We start from the raw sequence: 18,342 nt of genomic DNA on the forward strand, positions 1-18,342 counted from the left end.
TCTCACGGTCAGAGAACGTGAGAACAGACACCGCTTAGTGACCACCTGTTGCAAGCCCCTCTGCCTTTGCCCAGTGAAAGACCCCTCTGGGGGTGGGGCGGGGGAGGTGGCTTCCTAGAAGTCAGTGGGAAGATGGAGCCGGAGCGCTGGCCTCAGCAGGACGGAACCCGAGCTCACTGTGCCCCGAGCTGGGTGGCCTTGGCCAGGTCCCCTCACCTGCGCCTCAGTTTCCTCTTGTGGGAATAGTAATAACTACCTCCCAGGGCCTACGGGGGTGATGAGGTAAAAGGGTTTGCAGCGAGTGTGCACATGTGCCATGGATGTTAAGATAATGGTTGAGTTGGGCCCGGACGCCGCGTGTCCTGACTCCCCAGCTGGTCTCTGCCACAGCCCTCCTCAGTCCTGCCAGTCGTCCTCAGCTCAGGCCCGGAGGACGGCCTGCGGCTGCCCCCATGCGGGAGGCCCGGCGTTGGGTGAGCTGAAGGAGGCCTCTCCGGAAAGGTTTCCCCGCTTGTGTGCCCTGTCTGAGGGCACTTGCTCCCAGCCCCACCTGCTTGCCCTTCTCCAGGATAACTGTCCACCTCTGAGCACCTCAGAACGCCTCTGGCTGCTGAGCCCAGCCTGGCCCAGCAGGCGGTGCTGGCACAGGACCTGGTCTGGCAGCTAGTTATAAATAGCCCCTGCATCCACAGCCCTGGCAGGGTGCTCCTGGCGTGGGTGCAGGCGACACTCGAGAAGAGGCAGCTGAGGCTGCTGTCCTCGCCACGCCAGGCCCAGAGCTGGCGTGAGGGTACCCGGGCGCAGGCTCCACGGGCATGTGGGCTGCGCAGGCCCAGGGTGCAGGCCAGGGCTGGCTGTGGGTTTGAGGTGCCTCTCCTTTATCCTACGGCCTGGGATAGAGTAGGGAGGATGGCAGCGGAGAGGGCCTGGGACGCCCTTTGGGGCTGGAGGCTGAACAAGGGGGACTGCCTGTCTGATCACTGTGTCTGAGCGCAGCTCATCAGAGGGCAGCTGGGCCCAGTCCTCCTTCCAGGGTGGGAAGAAGGGAAGGAGAGGTCAGGGCCCGGAATGCATCACTAAAGGGCCCTCAGCCCATCTCTAAATCCCTGCAGCCCCCAATCCTGGCCTGGAGAGGCACCGTATTTCATGGAAAACTCTATGCTTGGAGTCAGAAAGCTCAATCCAAACAGCACCAGCGATAGACGAACTGTGTAGTTTATATGACCTCCTTTCTCATGGGTGAAACAGACTTGAAAATAACTACCGTGCAGGACTGTGGTGAGGGTGCAGTGAGGAAAAGGTCCCTGGAGGGTGTTTTACCATCGTCAAGCGAATCTGAAGGAGGCTGATTAGGTAACCGTGCACCTGCAGAGCTTTCCGGCCGACCCCGCCCTCTCTGTGTGCTCAGGCTGCCCCAGGCCCTGCGCAGACACGCCAGGCCCTCAGCCCCAGCCCATGGACCTGCGGGTGGGCCAGCGGCCCCCGGTGGAGCCCCCGCCGGAGCCCACGCTGCTGGCCCTGCAGCACCCCCAGCGCCTGCACCACCACCTCTTCCTGGCTGGCCTGCAGACCCAGCGCTCGGCGGAGACCATGAGGGTAAAGATAGAGCTCCCCACGCACGCAGCAGCCTCGAGCTCAGACCCGGCACCCCTCCCTCCCTTCAGCCTCCCCAGACCCTCGCCTCCGTCTCCAACTCCTCGCCCCTCCCTGGGCGGCCGGCCCTCCCCACAGCTCTCAATGGACACGCCGTTGCCCGAGTTGCAGGTGGGGCAGCAGGAGCAAGAGCTGCGGCAGCTTCTCAATAAGGACAAGAGCAAGCGAAGTAAGCATGGCGGCCTCCCCAGCCGGTGTCCACGGCCTCCTGTGTGGGCATGGGAGGGGGGAATGCCAGCCTGGGTCCCCCTCTGCTTGCTGGGCACTGCCGGTGAATGTGGGTGGGGGTGAAGGGGGACCCGTAGGCTTCACAGAAGGGGTGGGGCCTCAGGCTTGGCTCTTGCCTGAGGGGTCCCTGGGATGCCTCGTCCTGGGGGCGTGGTCAGGGCAACGGGCAGAGAATGTTCCAGGGAGGCCACCAGTCCACCCATCCCCAACCCACTGATGATTTCTGCCCCTGCAGGTGCCGTAGCCAGCAGTGTGGTCAAGCAGAAGCTGGCAGAGGTGATTCTGAAGAAACAGCAGGCAGCCTTAGAGAGGACGGTCCATCCCAATAGCCCCAGCGTTCCCTACAGGTAACTCCCTCTCCCACCTGCCCCCTCGTGTCCCTGCCGCGCCCCTCCTCCCTGGATGGCAACCTGTGAGCACACATACACCCGCCCCCTCTTCCTCCCAGCTGCCCATCACCTGGTCCTCACCCCTCACTTCTAATCATAAGGCCTCCCCCGAACCCCTCTCCCAACTGATACCTGCCCTCTTGTCCTTTATCTCTCCTCCCCCGCCTGTCACACACACTCTCACACACACACCACGCTAGCTTCCTTTTCTCTTTATATCTTCCTCTAAGCACAAAAATATCCTGATTCCTAGAACAGGAGTCTGGCCCTTACCCAAGCCCCGGGACCCTGGCTCCTATGCCTAGGTCCGAGGGCGGCATCACCAGTGGGCTGCTGGTAGGATGGGTGGCCCAATGCTGCCTCCTGGAGATGGCCGCTATTCCTGCCGGCGAGGCACTTCCTGACCCTGCGGGCTGCTGCCTTCCTTAGCAGGTCCCAAAGGGTGGAATGAGATGGCTGCCAGGCCTCTGGGCATGCCTGCCCCTCTGAAGCAGCCTTGGCACTCACTCCACAGAACTCTTGAGCCCTTGGAGACGGAAGGAGCTGCCCGTTCCATGCTCAGCAGCTTCCTGCCTCCTGTTCCCGGCCTGCCCAGCGACCCCCCAGAACACTTCCCTCTGCGTAAGACAGGTGCGTGGGACAGGCCGGCAGAGACCCTCCAGGGGAAACGGGGAAGGGCCTTGGATGAGGGTCAGGGAGGGGGGCCTGGCTGGGCGGGGGACAGGGTGCAGACAGGGTGCTTTCTCTCTGGCACTGCCTTCTCTGGCCTCTCTCAGAGAGGACTGGGAGGGAGGGCGTAGGCCAGAGACCGGGGGGCGGGGGGTGGGGGTGGGTGTGGGCCTCGTAACGTCGGTGTTCCCACAGTCTCTGAGCCCAACCTGAAGCTGCGCTACAAGCCCAAGAAGTCCCTGGAGCGAAGGAAGAACCCGCTGCTGCGGAAGGAGAGCGCCCCGCCCAGCCTCCGGCGGCGGCCAGCAGAAACCCTCGGCGGTGAGGCCCGGCGCGGTGGGGGGGTGGCAGGCCCGGTCCCTCTGGGTCAGGCCCCACCCAGACAAGGGATGCCCGCCTCAGGGCTGCCATGGGTATCTGTCGGGGGGTGTCCTACACACTCGCCAGGGGGCGAGTTGGGGCTCAACCCCCCGCCCCCTTGCTCTGATGGCTAAGCTGCCGCCTGACCAGAAGAAGGGGCACGCTAAACAAATAAGTGTCCAAAGGTACTGGAGACTGGTAGCGGCCTCCCTTCTGCCCGCCCTGCTGGGAAGAAAGCAGGAAGCGGAGCCCGCCCACTGGAGAAGGGGTTTGTTCCTGGCCCCGCCTCTTGGCCACGCCTCCTGGCCCCTGACTGCGCGTCCCCTTCTCCCCAACCCTCAGACTCCTCCCCCAGCAGTAGCAGCACGCCGGCGTCAGGGTGCAGCTCCCCCAATGACAGCGAGCACGGCCCCAACCCGGTCCTGGGCTCCGAGGTAAGGCCTTGCCAGGCTGGGCTCTCGGGGGCAGTTCTGAGGCTCCTCTCAGCAGGCGGCCCGACCAGGCTGGGGCCGCAGGGTCTGGGCATCCCCCACCGGAGCGTCCTGGGGGTTCTGGGGAAGGCGTGCCCGGGGGTGGAGGTCTGGGACCGGTGACCCCTGCCCTGCTCCCATGGCAGGCGCTCTTGGGCCAGCGGCTGCGGCTGCAGGAGACCTCTCTGGCCCCGTTCGCCTTGCTGCCCACAATCACGCTGGGGCTGCCCGCCCCTGCCAGGGTGAGTGGCTGAGGCGCCCTCCCCCACCCAAAGCGCCTGAGATCTCTCTCTCCCTTCTCCTACACCCCACCTGATGGCCTTCACCGTCTCCCTACTGGGGTCTTCTCCCCTGTGATGCTCCCCACCTCTCCTCCAGGCTGATGGTGACCGCAGGACCCATGCGACTCTGGGCCCTCGGGGGCCAGTCCTGGCGAGTCCCCATGCTCCCCTCTTCCTGCCCCACGGCCTGGAGCCCGAGGCTGGAGGCGCCCTGCCCTCTCGCCTGCAGCCCATTCTCCTGCTGGATCCTTCGGTCTCTCACGCCCCCCTGCTGACTGGTGAGTCCCAGCTTCTGCAGGAGACGGGCTGGATCCCTGCACCCTGCTGAGGGCCAAGCGTGGGCAGGGTCCCGTCCTCCTGTGCGTCTCCCTGCTGAGTCCCTGGCTCGCCCCCTCCCCGCCCTTGCTTCCTTCTGCTCCTGCCTGTGGTTCCCTCCTTATGCCCCCCACCCCGTTCTTTCCAGTGCCCGGGCTTGGGCCCCTGCCCTTCCACTTTGCCCAGTCCTTACTGACCACCGAGCGGCCCTCCGGGTCAGGCCTCCACCGGCCGCTGAGCCGGACCCGCTCAGAGCCCCTGCCCCCAAGCGCCACTGCCCCCCCACTGCTGGGCCCCCTGCAGCCCCGCCTGGAGCGGCTCAAACCTCACGTCCAGCTGATCAAGGTGAGTGGAACTGGGTAGGGGAGGTGGTGAGGGGTTGCTAAACTGGGACCCTGGGGGCTGAAAGAAGGGAGACTTAGGAGGGGCAGAGATCTGGAGGGTCGGAGGGAGGACGTGTGGCTCCTGGGGGCCCAGGGCTGCACGGCCACTGGAGTCGCAGCAGGATGAGGGACCGCCTCGCCCAGCCCACCACTCCCCACTGCACAGTCCTTGCCCCAGCACGTCTCTCAGCTCGCATCTCCCTTCCCCAGAGGCCAGCCAAGCCGAGTGAGAAGCCCCGACTGCGGCAGATACCCTCGGCTGAGGACCTCGAGACAGACGGCGGGGGAGTGGGGCCGCTGGGGGATGACGGCCTGGAACACAGGGAGTCCAGCCATGGGCAGCATGAGGCCAGAGGCCCTATTCCTCTCCAGCAGCACCAGCAGGTATGGTAGTGCCCAGCTGCCCCTCGGAAGGCGTAGTCAGGAGACTCTGGGGCCTGGTAAAGATGGAAGGGAGGGAGATAGGATATCAGCGCAGGGGACAGCTCTGGGACCCACAGTTCCTCTGCCAAATCCACAGCAAGTTACAGACAGACAGACACGTGCGCACATACACGTGCCTCACCCTCCAGCAGCCTTCCCATCTCAGGGTGAAGCCGTGTCCCTCGTCCAGCAGCGAGACTGGCCTTTCACAGAGCCCCACACGTTCCTGCCCTAGGACTTCTCCCCTGTGACCGCTTGTACTGTTTCCAGGAAGGTGCTAGGGCAGGACGTGGGGCAGAGACGGGCTCAGCCCTTCAAGTGTGCAAGTCAAGCCATGGGGCATTGGTTTGCTGGAGCTGTTGTAACAAGTGCTGCAAACTGGATGGCTTAAACAACAGAGCTTATTTTCCCACAGTTCTGGAGGCTAGAGATCTGAAATCAAGGTGTTGGCAGGGTTGTTCCCTCTGAGGGCTGTGAGAGAAGGAGCCATCCCAGGCCTCTCTCCTTGGCTTGTAGACGGCCACCTTCTCCCTGGGTCTGCACATCGTCTTCCTTCTTGTCCACATCTGTGTCCCAGTTTTCCCTTTTCGTAAGGACAAGAGTCATATTGGAGCTGACCCTAACGACCTCATTTTTAACTTGAGTACCTCTGTAAAGACCCTATCTCCAAATCAGGTCGCATTCTGAGGGACTGGGGGTTAGGATTTCCATCATAAATATGAGGTGGGAGGGGACACAACTCAGCCCGTAACACGTGGTAGCAGGCCACACATGTGCAGGCTCACGCAGGTCCCTGTGTCCTTGGGTGTTTGGCAGTCCTTGGAGACAAGGAGATCCTGGTCAGAGCCAACCTGAGGCCCCTCACCCAGGTTCTCGCCTTGGAGTCTCGAGGGCCCAGGGAGCTCTGGTGGAATAGGGTGGTCAGTCTGGGGTGCAGACCTTTCGGGGGGTTGGTGGGGACAGGGAGCTCAGCGACTCAAAGGCCAGAGCCCAGCTGGGAGGCAGGGCCAGAGGCTTCTGCAGAAAAGGGGCCTGCCTGGACGTGTCCAAGGCCGTGGGCAGAGGCGGATGGAGCAGGGTCCTGAGAACCTGGAGACTGAGACCCCTGTGTCCCTCAGGTGTACCTCTGGGAGCAGCAGCGACTGGCTGGGCGGCTCCCCCGGGGAGCCACTGGGGACTCCGTGCTGCCTCCCCTGGCCCAGGGCGGTCACCGGCCTCTGTCCAGGGCTCAGTCGTCCCCAGCCGCGCCTGCCTCACTGCCAACCCCAGAGCCCACCAGCCAGGCCCGTGTCCTGCCCAGCTCAGAGACCCCTGCCCGGACCCTGCCCTTCACCACAGGTAAGGCCCGGATTGGAAGGCAGGAGGAAGTGGCTGGGGGCACACAGGGGCTCGGGGCAGAGGACCATGTCTGTGTCATGGTTCACTCAGGACATTTTTCGAGGCCACAGAGCACTTTCTTATAGTCTTACGAGATCCCCCCAGTGTCCCGTGGAACAACTGGTTGTTCTCATTTTACAATTGAGGAGACCCAGGCTCAGGAAATCGAAGGGGACAGCAAGCTGGCAGTCAGGCCAAGCTAAGAATTCAGGTCTCCTGACAGCTAGTCTGGGCCTTCAAAAATGATATTTATTATTGTTGCTCTACTTGTGAAAATAACTCAAGAGCATTTTAGAAATTTTGAAAAATACAGAAAAGCCTAAGAATGGAACAAAAATCACCAGCCAGTATCCCACCACCCAGAGGCAATCCCTTGTAAATGCTGCCATATTTCAGGCCAGTCTTTGTTTTAACCACATCTATAAATCCCACATACAGTACATTTTGTGGCTACATTTTGTACCCTGCTTTATTCATACTTGCACATTATGAACACTTTGTGATATAACTAAACTTTAAAAATGAGATCTTACAGTATGTCATCACAGTATTTTTGTTTAAAGATTTCCTATTGGTTGAGCAGTTAGGTGGTTACTCATTTTTCCTCATTTGAATTTCCTTGTAAATTTCTGTAAATCTCCCCCTATCCCTGGGATTGTTTCCCGAGGGTCACTCTCAAGGAGTGGCATCCCCGGGTCAAATGCTGTGAGCATTCTGAAGATCCTGATGTCCTGAGATGTTCTGAAAGTGACCCTCCCACTGGCAGTGCGCAGGGCCCTCCTCTGGGCGTCCCGCTGGTCAGGCTGAAACAGTCACTTCCCCAAAACTGCATCCGTCCTGTCACATGGCCCACTGTGGACTTCCCAGCTCCCAGTATGGGGGCGCCTATTTGGGTCATGACATCCAGTGCGAGCCCCTGCCATCAGGCCTCCCTTTGTTAGGCTCTGAGCTCTTGAGGTCATGGTCATGGTCCCCGGGCCACATGAGGGGGGTCAGTGAGTCGGGAAGGCGGTGGCTGGGGGCAGTTGTGCTGGCTGGGGCAGCGTGCTGTGTGGGTGAGGTGCCCAAGGCTGCCTGGGTAAGCAGCTGGGGGTGTGCGTATGGGCTCCAAGGGGCAGGATGGGGCATGTGGGGCTGTGCGGGGGTGTGGAGGGCGTGCCCGGCCTGGCTCCAGGGGGGGCTGGGGGTGGGGACTCCCCGGTGCCCTGGCCCTGACCCCTGCTCTCCACAGGGCTGGTCTATGACTCAGTAATGCTGAAGCACCAGTGCTCCTGCGGAGACAACAGCAGGCACCCGGAGCACGCAGGCCGCATCCAAAGCATCTGGTCCCGGCTGCTGGAGCGGGGGCTCCGGAGCCAGTGTGAGGTAAGGAGGCAGGGGAGGGGCTGTGGGATCGGAGGACGTGAGGGTCACGGAAGGGAAGGGGCTGAGAGGCCCTGGAGCCAGAGTGAGATGAGGGGCGGTGGGATGGTGGAAATGGCAGGGAAGGGGCTGCAGGGGCTCAGGAGCTCTGTGGGTCCTTTCTCAGTCTCTACGGGGCCGGAAGGCCTCCCTGGAGGAGCTGCAGTCAGTGCACTCGGAGCGGCACGTGCTCCTCTATGGCACCAACCCGCTCAGCCGCCTCAAACTGGACAATGGGAAGCTGGCAGGTAGGGGACCGATGGCGCCTGGGGCCCCCAGACCTCCCCTGGCTCACCCAGCCTGAGCATCCCCTGTGCTCTAGTCCTAGCTCCGCCCAGCCTGTCCCTCCAGCGTCCGGGACACCCCCATGCCGCCCCTCGTCCCTCTGCTGCCCACCTCCACCCCTCCCTGCCCACCCCACCTGGCCCTCTTCTCAGAGCTTCCCCGCTCCCAGCCGGGCCGGAGGCTGAGCAGATTCAGCTCACACACCTGGACCTCTCCCCGCAGGGCTCCTGGCACAGCGGATGTTCGTGATGCTGCCCTGCGGTGGCGTTGGGGTAAGTGTGCCGAGGTCTCGAGCGCGCGTGGCCACAGGCTCTCAGACCTCCTCCCTTCCGTCCTCCCAGGCCCAGCCCCTGCCTGCTTGTTCTTGTGGTTCTGCGGGCCCCGTGGGCCAGGGGCTCTCCCGTAGTGCCCCTGTGCCGGCTGGAAGCTCCCTGTGGCGGGCGTGTCCTCCTGAGGGTGGAGTCCCATCCCTCACACTTCGAAGGCATTTGGTGGATGTTGAGGAGGCTCAAAGAGCAGGGCTGAGCCCGGGGCTGGGGCTCATCTCCCTTCGTGAGCGCGCTGGCCTCCAGGCTGCTTTGCGTCCCTGGAGTGGGCTGCCCGGCCCGGGGCTGTGGGGATGCCTCTGGTGTCCTTGGCGACCCAGGCCTGTCCCTCCCACGCCCTAGCTTTCCCTGCTCCCTCTCACCCTGCCTGGGGACGTCTGCCTCCTGGCAGTGCTCTCCTCCCCTCAAAAGGTCCCTGCGCAAACCAAACCGGGCGTGTGGAGGCAGGGGACGGAGGCCCGGTCCTGGAGGGAAATGGGAGCTGTCGCTGGGGGGCTGCGTGGGAGCCGGTCAGCGCCCTGTTCACAACTTCCCATTTCTTGCCACTTTCTGATTTTTCCAACTGTTGTTGCTTCTGTTTTCTCCTCCCTCCGCTCCCTCTCTGTCTCTGTCTCTCTCTCTTTCTCCAGCCTCTTGCGACTCTCTCTGCCTTCCTCGCCTCTCTCGGTCCGCCTCGCCCTCCCCATCTCCCCATCACGCCCCCCGGCCCCTCCCTAGCCTTGAGGCCCAGGGACTGGGTTTGGGGGGCCTCCCAGCCTGGGCTAGGGGCCCCGAGTGGAAGACAGTGGTGCAGACGGCCCCTCGAGCTCCGACGGTCCCGAGGGCCTGAGCAGAGTCAGCTGGGGCTTAAAACCCCCTCCAGGCCCAAACCCCAAGTCCCGCCCAGGTAACGCCACGCCCCCTCCTCTGACCGGGGGGCAGGCGCGATGCTGCCGGCAGAGTGCTGGCCAGTTGCGGGCTGGTGATATGGACTGAAGCTGGGAAGGAGAAGTCGTGCCGGGACTGGGGGACACGGGAGGCCTTGCTTTTCTGGGCGGCGGGGCAGTGGGGCGGCAGCGCCGTCTGCCCAGCTCCCTGCCTCTGGGGTCCTGGCCGTGGGGTGGGCACCGCCCCCCGGGCCCTGGCTGCCGTGGGAGGCCTTGGATGATGCGGGCCCTGACTCTGGCCCCCGCAGGTGGATACCGACACCATCTGGAACGAGCTGCACTCCTCCAATGCGGCCCGCTGGGCTGCCGGCAGCGTCACTGACCTCGCCTTCAAAGTGGCTTCCCGAGAGCTAAAGGTAAGAGGTTTGAGTGGAGGGTGGGCAAGCCACGGAGGAAGGAGGCAGAGGATGGGGTAGCGGGGAAGGCCAGACCCGACACCCAGCATCACATTCCTCTTGGATATCACCACAGGGTTTCGAAAGGGAAATTGAGAGCTCTGGGGACCAAGATGAGATCTGAACCCTAGGCTCCTGTTACCTGGTGGGGAAGCAAGCCACTGTGCCCCGGCCCTGTAATCTCTAAGAGAGACAGGGTCACGATCATCCAGCATCGGTTAACACAGACCTGCTGTGTGACCGTGGGCAAGTTGCAGGGCCTCTCGGGAGCCCCATGCGTTGGCAGAGCGCCTGTTTGTGATGCTGAGGTTTTACAGACCGGGTTGGCGCTCATTTGCTCTGGGCTGGGCACCTTCTGGGGGCTTGTGTGGAGCCCCCCCCCCCCCCCCCCCCCCGCTGTTTAGGAGCTCATAGTCCAAGTCCTAGCTCCACCATCTGCAACCAGGCAACTTTGCACGTGTTGTGAAACCCGCCTAAGCTCCAGGTTTCTACTGTTTGTAAACCAGATATAATAACAATGTTTATCTTAGGAAGATTAGATAACATTTACCTCAGAGAGTTGTGAGGATGAAATCCAGCATTTACCCAGAGCTTAGCACAGTGCCAGGCACATAGATTTTGCCCAACAAATAATAGCTGTTGTTATGACAAAGTGATAAAAGCTAGGAGCCACCGGGGTGGGAGGTTCTGTGTTCACGGCCTGGGGGTCAGCACAGGGCCCTTGATACCCGGCCCCGGTCATGGTCAGTCACGCTGGCAGCTGTTGCCCTGTGGTCCCTTCTCGGGGGAGGAGCCTGGGGATGGGGTGGGTGGGGGCAGGTTCATGGAGGTGTGGGTCAGAGGTCTGGCTGTTTGGTTGACAAGCATTCTTTCTGTTTCCAGAACGGTTTTGCTGTGGTTCGGCCCCCAGGACACCATGCAGACCATTCCACAGCCATGTAAGGCCTGGGGGAGGCCTGGGTGGGCTGAGGTAGGGGGCAGGCCCTCAAGGCCCTCCTCTTGGGATGTTCCCCTCCTTCCTCTGAGCCTTCTGGGGCTGGGCCGGGCCAGAGGCAGGCGGAGGGGGTGTGGCACGGGGAGGGAATGGGCTGGCATGACCTCTCTTTTCCTTCCAGGGGCTTCTGCTTCTTCAACTCAGTGGCCATCGCCTGCCGGCAGCTGCAACAACAGGGCAAGGCCAGCAAGATCCTCATCGTGGACTGGGTAGGTCCCGGGTCCTGGCCCCTTCAGGTCCGAGAGCCCTGTGGAAAGAGCCCTGAGCCTGGCGTTAGGAGACATGGCTTCACGTCCTGCCTAGTTCCGCATTAGCCTCCCCGAGCCTCAGTTCCCCCACTGCGTAAAACGGGGAAAATGCGGTGAGGATAATGCCCCCATCACGGGGCTGTTGGGAGGCCCAGAGGAGATGGTATATGGAAAGGCCTCAGCTCCCACAGGGGAGGAGCCATTTGAATGCCGTCTTTTGGCCTCTGTTGGCTTCTTTCTGCAGATCTGATCATTTCTGCCTTTCTCCTGCAGATAGTGACGGTACCAGTAATAACACATAACATCAACATACCACACATCGTATCCAGGCACTGATGCTTTCACGCCTCATATATTTAATCCTGACTCTGACCTGGTTTACAGATGAGGAAAGTGAGCACAGAGAGGTTAGGTAACTTGCACACAGCTCTACACCTCGTCAGTCCTGAGACTGTGATTTGAACCGAGGCCTGTTAGCTCTGGAGCACGGCCTCGTGCTCTACTTTGCATTGACATCTAACTAACTACTTTGCATTGACATCTGCTTATGAGACGTTCCTACACAGAATGGAGGAGAGTGGAGGAACTTTCCACACTTGCGCCCACGCGTGGTCCTGTGAGTTACCATGGCTCTCCCTGGAGGGGTGGCGCTGGGCCTCATGGTCCTGCCCCTCTGCAGCGGAGCATGGTTTCCATCACTTGCATCACTCCATGACCTTGGGCAAGACGCAATAGCGAGAGTTCCTGACACGTGTGACCCTGGACTCTTCCCTCTCCTGGCACTAATCCTCCCCTGACACGTATTCTTTCCTCCCCTTCAGGGTTTCGTGTTATTGCTACCCCTACCTAGCGTGTTATGTACACATCTATACATACAAGGGGAGACTGAGGCTCAGAGAGTGCCCGTTGGTCACGCAACAGTTTAGCTCTAGGAGCCCCCGTGTTCTCACCCCCAGTCTAGGCTCCTGACCCTCAGAATGGTCACTGACCTTGAAACCTTTCCAACCTGCCCCAGTCTCCATGTCTCTGCTTTCAGACCTGCCCTAATCCACTGCCCATCTCCCTGCACAGGACGTTCACCATGGCAACGGCACACAGCAGACCTTCTACCAGGACCCCAGCGTGCTCTACATCTCCCTTCATCGCCATGATGATGGCAACTTCTTCCCAGGCAGTGGGGCTGTGGATGAGGTAACCACACCTTCCAGCCCCACTGACTTTCCCTTGTGGCCCTTACTCTGCCTCTGTCACAACTAGCTGTGTGATCCTGGGCAGACTGTTGAGCCTCTCTGAGCCTCAGTTTCTCCATCTGGAAGTGAAGAGGCTGGATGAGCTGGTCTTGGAACACCGACAGCCTGGGATTCCTCTCTTGGGACTCTGCTCTCCTCACGTCTCTCTTGCCTCCTGTTTTCCAGGTGGGAGCTGGCAGCGGTGAGGGCTTCAATGTCAATGTGGCCTGGGCTGGAGGTCTGGACCCCCCAATGGGGGATCCTGAGTACCTGGCCGCCTTCAGGTAAGTGCTCTGGGGGCCCAGAGGAGGCCTGGCCCAGCGAGGCCACCCTCTCCTCCCTTTTTCCAACAGCACCAGGTTGGAGGTGATCAGGTGGCTTGTCAGCCTGTCCTCATCCAATTACTAGACATTATAAGCCAGCCCCGGAGTGGGCCTATGGACGGAGACAAACAAAGGGAAAGGCACTGTCACACTGGCCTCTAGGGGCCTCCAGTCCCTGTGGGAAGACAGGAAACACAGATTGAAAGGTCAAAGGGTGCTTTATATTATAAAGTTTATAATGTCACACGTTACCAAGAGCCAGTGTTGACCTGAGTGCGGGGAGACGGGCAGGGTGGAGTGAGCAGCTCTGCACAGGGACTGAGAAACTTAAATTGTGGAGAAAGAGGGAGAGCAAGCAGGTGATGTCCATATAGGGGGAGCTGCTTAAGAAAGGCCATTCTAGGGCTTCCCTGGTGGTGCGGTGGTTAAGAATCTGCCTGCCAATGCAGGGGACACAGGTTCGATCCCTGGTCCGGCAAGATCCCACATGCCGTGGAGCAACTAAGTCCATGTGCTACAACTACTGAGCCTGTACTCTAGAGCCCGCGAGCCACAACTACTGAAGCCCGCACGCCTAGAGCCCATGCTCCGCAACAAGAGAAGCCATCACAATGAGAAGCCCGTGCACTGCAAGGAAGAGTAGCCCCCATTCGCTGCAACTAGAGAAAGCCCGCAGGCAGCAATGAAGGCCCAATGCAGCCAAAAATAAATAAATTAACTAATTAATTAATTAAAAAAAAAAAAGTCCATTCTAGAAGAGGGACTTTGCTCAGGAGCCCTTATATCTTTCACTCTGAGGGTTCCTATACTCCATTTGGAAAAAGAGAACCCTGGAAGGAGGTCTCCATATACTTTTCTGGAGTGTTCTCGATGAGAGCTAATTCTGTAGGAGCCCTGGGCTGGGGGTCCTGGCATCTGTGTGTCCAGAGCCCGGGGCCTTGAAGGACACCAAAATAGACCCCAGAGTTGGGTGAGGGATGGAGGGAGGCAGCTGTGAGGGGCCAGCAGGGGCAGAGGATGAGAATGGATCTGGTGGCCCAGGACCTCAGAGGGAGTCTGTCGCCCTGGTCAGCTCTCAGGTGGCGAGTGGTGAGGTGTGGCCAACTCAGTCCTCAGTGGGTGGCAGCTAAGTGCTGAGTGTTTCCAGTGTTTCCCTGAGGCTTAGTGACCTGCCCCTTCCTGAGGCCCTGCCCACCGCACCCCGCCAAACACACTCACACACAAACGCACCCACTCCCCTTTCATTCCCTCAGGTGCCCCATCCTTGGCTCCTTCCTGCCTCTTGCCAGTTAAGTGCCCTGGGTGGCTGAGTCCTTAGGCTCTACCAGGGACGTGGGTGGCCAGCCAGGGTCAAGGAAGTCAGAGGCATCTGCTCACGCTGCTGGGAGAGTGGGTGTCTAGGAGTCCTAAGAGCAGGGTGCCCCCAGTAAAGTTGGTGGGAGAGGGCTGGCGGGGCCCTTGGCCTCTGCGCCTGGCAGCCCTGCACGGCGTGCTGAGGCCCCTTCTGCTCACGCAGGATAGTCGTGATGCCCATCGCCCGGGAGTTCTCTCCGGACCTGGTCCTGGTGTCAGCTGGGTTTGATGCTGCCGAGGGTCACCCACCCCCACTGGGTGGCTACCATGTTTCCGCCAAATGTAAGGAGGGCCCAACCCAGGGGGCAGGTGTAGGGAGTGAAGGCTGGGCCGGGAGGGGCGGCGCGGCCCAAGGCCAGGGGCAGGTGGCAGTGGCTGGCCCAGGGCCGTGAGCGTGAGGTGTGGGGTTTGCAGCACAGCCCAGGGCCCCAGCACAGACCAGGTCAGTTCACCGTGGGAGGCCTAAGTCACACCCAGGCGGCTTAAGTCCCATAGACTGGAAGCTCGGTCACAGGACCGCTCCCACCCCAACTGTGTCCTTCCCAGGCGGGCTGGCAGCTTCTCCTGCGGGGAGTGGGGAGGAGCAGTGTTCTCAGAACAGAGGGAGCCCGCTCAGCCCACTGGGCCATGGGGCCTGGAGGACGGAGAGGAAGATGGTGTGGCTTAGTGAAGAAGACACGGGCTGGAGTCCATGCCCTGGGTTCCGGTCCCAGCCCTGCCACTTACTAGCTGCCCTTGACCTCTCTGAGCCTTCAGTGAGGCATACTAATAGGATTTACAGGGGGTTCCATGTGACAGCACTTGGGAAAGTATAGATTTGTGCATCTGAGTCACTCTTTCTAAGGGAGGAATCAAGCAGGGAAGTACCAGAGGTAGAGAGGGCCCACCTCTCCTCCTCCGCTGCCCCTCCTAACCCTCCTCTTGCAACCGTCTAGGCTTTGGGTACATGACGCAGCAGTTGATGAGCCTGGCGGGAGGTGCGGTGGTGCTGGCCTTGGAGGGTGGCCATGACCTCACAGCCATCTGTGACGCCTCTGAGGCCTGTGTGGCTGCTCTTCTAGGCAACAAGGTGAGCGGCCTGCCCCTGACCCGTGCGTCGGTGGGGCAGGGGGGCCAGCTCCCCCACGAGTGCCCCAGGGGGCAGGTAGACAGGGCGCCTCCCTGAGGGCGTGCAGATGGGCGGGGTGGGGGTGGCCAGGCCTGGAATGAGGGGAGCGGCGTGGATGCCACTTGCCCAGGTCAGGCGTAGGGCCAGCGTCCCCTGCCCGAGGCAGAGCCGGGAGCACACGCCTATTTGCGCTTGGAAAGCGGGGGCCCGGGGGTGGGAGAGAGCTGGGCCTGGGGGTCCCTGAGAGATGGGTGACTGATGTACTCTTTTCTTCTGTAGGTGGATCCCCTCTCAGAAGACGGCTGGAAACAGAAACCCAACCTCAATGCCATCCGCTCTCTGGAAGCTGTGATCCGGGTGCACAGTGAGTGTGGAGAGAGGACACTGCTGACCCCAGACTTGGGAGAAACTTGGGGCTCTGCTGCCCCCAGTGACCAGGGCCCCAGGTCTCCCAACACCAGCCAGGCCAGGGTTGCTGCTGCTCTGGAGTAGGCTTCCTACAAAGTACCCCACGATAATGGGAGGCAGCCCCCCACCCCCCATGAGTGGATACCCTCGGAGCCCTCCAGATGGACCCAGTGGGGACCAGGCAGGACTGGCCTCGCATCCCCAGCTGCTGCCCTAGGCCAGGGCCCTGCCCACAGCAACACTCAGGCCTTGTTTGTGGAAGTGCTGGTTCCCACCCTGCCCCTCAAACCTGGCCGCAGGGTCTTAGGAGCTCTGCCTGCTTTGGGGGCTGACTGAGCCTTAGATTAACCCCACATTTGGAAAGCACTTTAAATTTTCAGCTTCAGCTCAGCATCTGTGGAGCTCTTTACATAAAGACCCGTGATCTATGCCAGGGATACGAAAATGAACAAAATAGATTTCCCACATCCGGGCTCAGTAGGTGTGTTGTACGTGACAGTGAAGCCGCTGCGGCTACTCGGTATGCAGCCCTCCCACTGGGCCAGGCTCTGGGCCGGGCGTGTTCCGTGGACATCATTTCTCGCCACAGTAGGCGGGACGGTCGTGTCCATGGTCTAGATGGGGTGGTGGGAGCCCAGGGCAGTAAGTGGCTTGCCAACAGCCACACAGAGTGGCCGCGGTGTTGGTCACCTCTCCCGGCACTGTGTCCTTCTGGCCTCCCATGCCTGTGCTGGGCTGAGCGTTGCCAGGGGCTACGTGTGAGGGGGACCCTGGGCTCCAGCAGGCCGGGGCTCAGGGCTCCGTGAGGTCACCATGACACAGACCCCATCTAGGGGAAGGGAGGCCCTAATGGTGCACTTAGGAACCCCACACCCATGGGAATGGGTTAGCGGTGGCCTTTCAGCCAGAGGGGTGTGGGACGGGCTTGGACCTCTGCGAGGGCCCCTCACTGCCACGCTGAATCCGCACTGCTCACCCTGTCAGGGCTTCGGGGGCCGAGTCAGGGAGGGTGTTGCATTGAGAGTAGAGGCAGGTGAGAGCTGACCCCACACCGAGGACGAGTCTGCTACTCCTGGGCCTGGGATGTGCAGCCTCAGGATCAGTCTAGGATGCGTGGTTGGCAGGTGGAGGGCCTTGTGCCCCCAGCCCTTTCTGACTCGGCTTCTTGCCCAGGTGAATACTGGGGCTGCATGCAGCGCCTGGCCTCCTGTCCGGACTCCTGGGTGCCCAGGGTGCCAGGGGCCGATGCAGAAGAAGTGGAGGCAGTAACTGCACTGGCATCCCTCTCCGTGGGCATCCTGACTGAAGAGCGGTAATGCCAGACCCCTGGCTCACAGCCCCTCCACCCCCTCGGACCCTCCCAACCTGAGGACCCCAGGCCCCAGCACAGCCACCCCGGCCTTCTCGGGCTTCCTGGGAAGCTGGGCTCAGGCCTTCCCTGCAGCCCCTGGCTCTTCAGCAGCACCCCCTTTCCCTCCCCCAGGACCTCAGAGCAGCTGGTGGAGGAGGAAGAACCCATGAACCTTTAGGCTACGGGACGGATCTGCCCCCCGCCGCGCCCCGCCCTGCCCTGCCCTTCGGACCTGGTTCTCTTCCAGCCTCTGGCAACAGTACCCGTTCCCGGGGTCTTCAGAGATCCTTCGGGCAGGTAGTCGGGGCCAGAGAAAAGCTTCTTGACAGTCACCCCAAGGAGCCTGGGAAGGCCCCTGGGTCTAGCATAGGGACCAAAGAAGACCCTGACGGGAGGCCAGCTGCGTAGCCAGCCGGGCCCCAGTAGGGCTCTCCCCGAAGCACAGTCTACCCCTCTGGGGTCTGGGCCCCTAGCTGGGCCCCCGATCCTCAGGCCTGCACAGAGGAGGACTGGCACAGCCGGGCCCGCTCACAACCACTATTCCTGGTTCTGTAGACCCCCGACTTTGCACACAGCCCCAGGCTCCACACAGAAATGTGAACTTGGCCTCCGCCAGAGTGGCCCTTCCTAGGCTCTGGGGGAGGGAGGATGGGTAGGAGGAGCCAAGGGGTCCCAGATCCCTGAGTGCAGGGGGAGTCCCTCCTCTCCTGCTTCCTCAGATGACTCTGGAAGCTTCCTCCCCACCACTGGGCAGGGAGACAAAGCTCCCTCTGAGAGCAGTCATCGGCAGGCCTCCCATCTGGTCCCTGCCCCTGCCAGAGGCCACCTGCGTCAACCATCTCAGGGCTCTGGTGGGGCAGACAGGTGCTCCTGGAGTTCCTTGCTTCCTGATCCAATGGTGCCAAACCCTTCATCTCCCCTCAGAAGCACAGCATGACCCCCAGGGACCTCTCAGTAGTCACCACCCCCCTCCGTGAGCCTTCTCTTTCTGGGGTCTCCCCCACCCCAGCTGACTCCTGCCCTACATAGGACTAGCTTGGCTGAGGGGAAAGGGGGTGGGAGAGTGAATGGAAGACATGGGGGAGGGGAGGCTGCCCTGGCAAAGACTTCGAGGCTTCTGGGGTCCAGGCCTGGGGCCAAGAAGGAAAGTATTTGTGTTTGTGTGTGTGTGTGTGTGTGTGTGTGTGAGAGAGAGAGACAGAGTAAGAGGAGGGTTTGTATGTGTGTGCACATGAGTGTGTCTTCCTGAGTACCACCATACCCTGTGTATGTATGCATGTTTTTGTAAAAAAGAAAAAAAAAATGGAAAAAAAATCTGAACAATAAATGTTTTATTTGCTTTAAAGTTTCATGTGAAAGGGCCTCCGGGGGTTGAGGGGTGGGCAGCGGGCCTACAGCTACACAGCACAGCCTGTGCCTGATTCATTGTGGAAGAGAAGGGACAGGT

At 61.1% G+C, this 18,342-nt stretch overlaps 1 protein-coding gene across 6 annotated transcripts in view; it reads left to right on the forward strand.

The window, feature by feature from the left end:
- Window positions 1–18,240, forward strand: part of HDAC7 (histone deacetylase 7) — a 35,794-nt gene extending 17,554 nt beyond the window's left edge. For 2 of the 6 annotated variants that reach the window (XM_082422400.1, XM_082422401.1), the window contains exons 3-25: window positions 1,409–1,822; window positions 2,117–2,228; window positions 2,785–2,900; window positions 3,135–3,260; window positions 3,642–3,733; window positions 3,916–4,011; window positions 4,148–4,328; window positions 4,514–4,710; window positions 4,959–5,132; window positions 6,290–6,509; window positions 7,780–7,913; window positions 8,077–8,197; window positions 8,457–8,506; window positions 9,735–9,842; window positions 10,764–10,819; window positions 10,997–11,084; window positions 12,195–12,314; window positions 12,539–12,636; window positions 14,192–14,310; window positions 14,964–15,097; window positions 15,416–15,500; window positions 16,718–16,856; window positions 17,028–18,240. In XM_082422400.1, coding sequence (XP_082278526.1) covers window positions 1,456–1,822; window positions 2,117–2,228; window positions 2,785–2,900; window positions 3,135–3,260; window positions 3,642–3,733; window positions 3,916–4,011; window positions 4,148–4,328; window positions 4,514–4,710; window positions 4,959–5,132; window positions 6,290–6,509; window positions 7,780–7,913; window positions 8,077–8,197; window positions 8,457–8,506; window positions 9,735–9,842; window positions 10,764–10,819; window positions 10,997–11,084; window positions 12,195–12,314; window positions 12,539–12,636; window positions 14,192–14,310; window positions 14,964–15,097; window positions 15,416–15,500; window positions 16,718–16,856; window positions 17,028–17,073 — 2,979 coding nt within the window. In that variant the 5' untranslated portion in view covers window positions 1,409–1,455 and the 3' untranslated portion in view covers window positions 17,074–18,240. The remainder of the gene's footprint in view (window positions 1–1,408; window positions 1,823–2,116; window positions 2,229–2,784; window positions 2,901–3,134; window positions 3,261–3,641; window positions 3,734–3,915; window positions 4,012–4,147; window positions 4,329–4,513; window positions 4,711–4,958; window positions 5,133–6,289; window positions 6,510–7,779; window positions 7,914–8,076; window positions 8,198–8,456; window positions 8,507–9,734; window positions 9,843–10,763; window positions 10,820–10,996; window positions 11,085–12,194; window positions 12,315–12,538; window positions 12,637–14,191; window positions 14,311–14,963; window positions 15,098–15,415; window positions 15,501–16,717; window positions 16,857–17,027) is intronic. The other 4 variants (XM_082422403.1, XM_082422404.1, XM_082422405.1 and 1 more) reach the window with 4 other exon arrangements.
- The last annotated feature ends 102 nt before the right edge of the window (window positions 18,241–18,342 follow it).

This window comes from Balaenoptera physalus, assembly GCF_965194825.1.
Source record: "Balaenoptera physalus genome assembly, chromosome: 13".
Taxonomy (NCBI): Eukaryota; Metazoa; Chordata; class Mammalia; order Artiodactyla; family Balaenopteridae; genus Balaenoptera; species Balaenoptera physalus.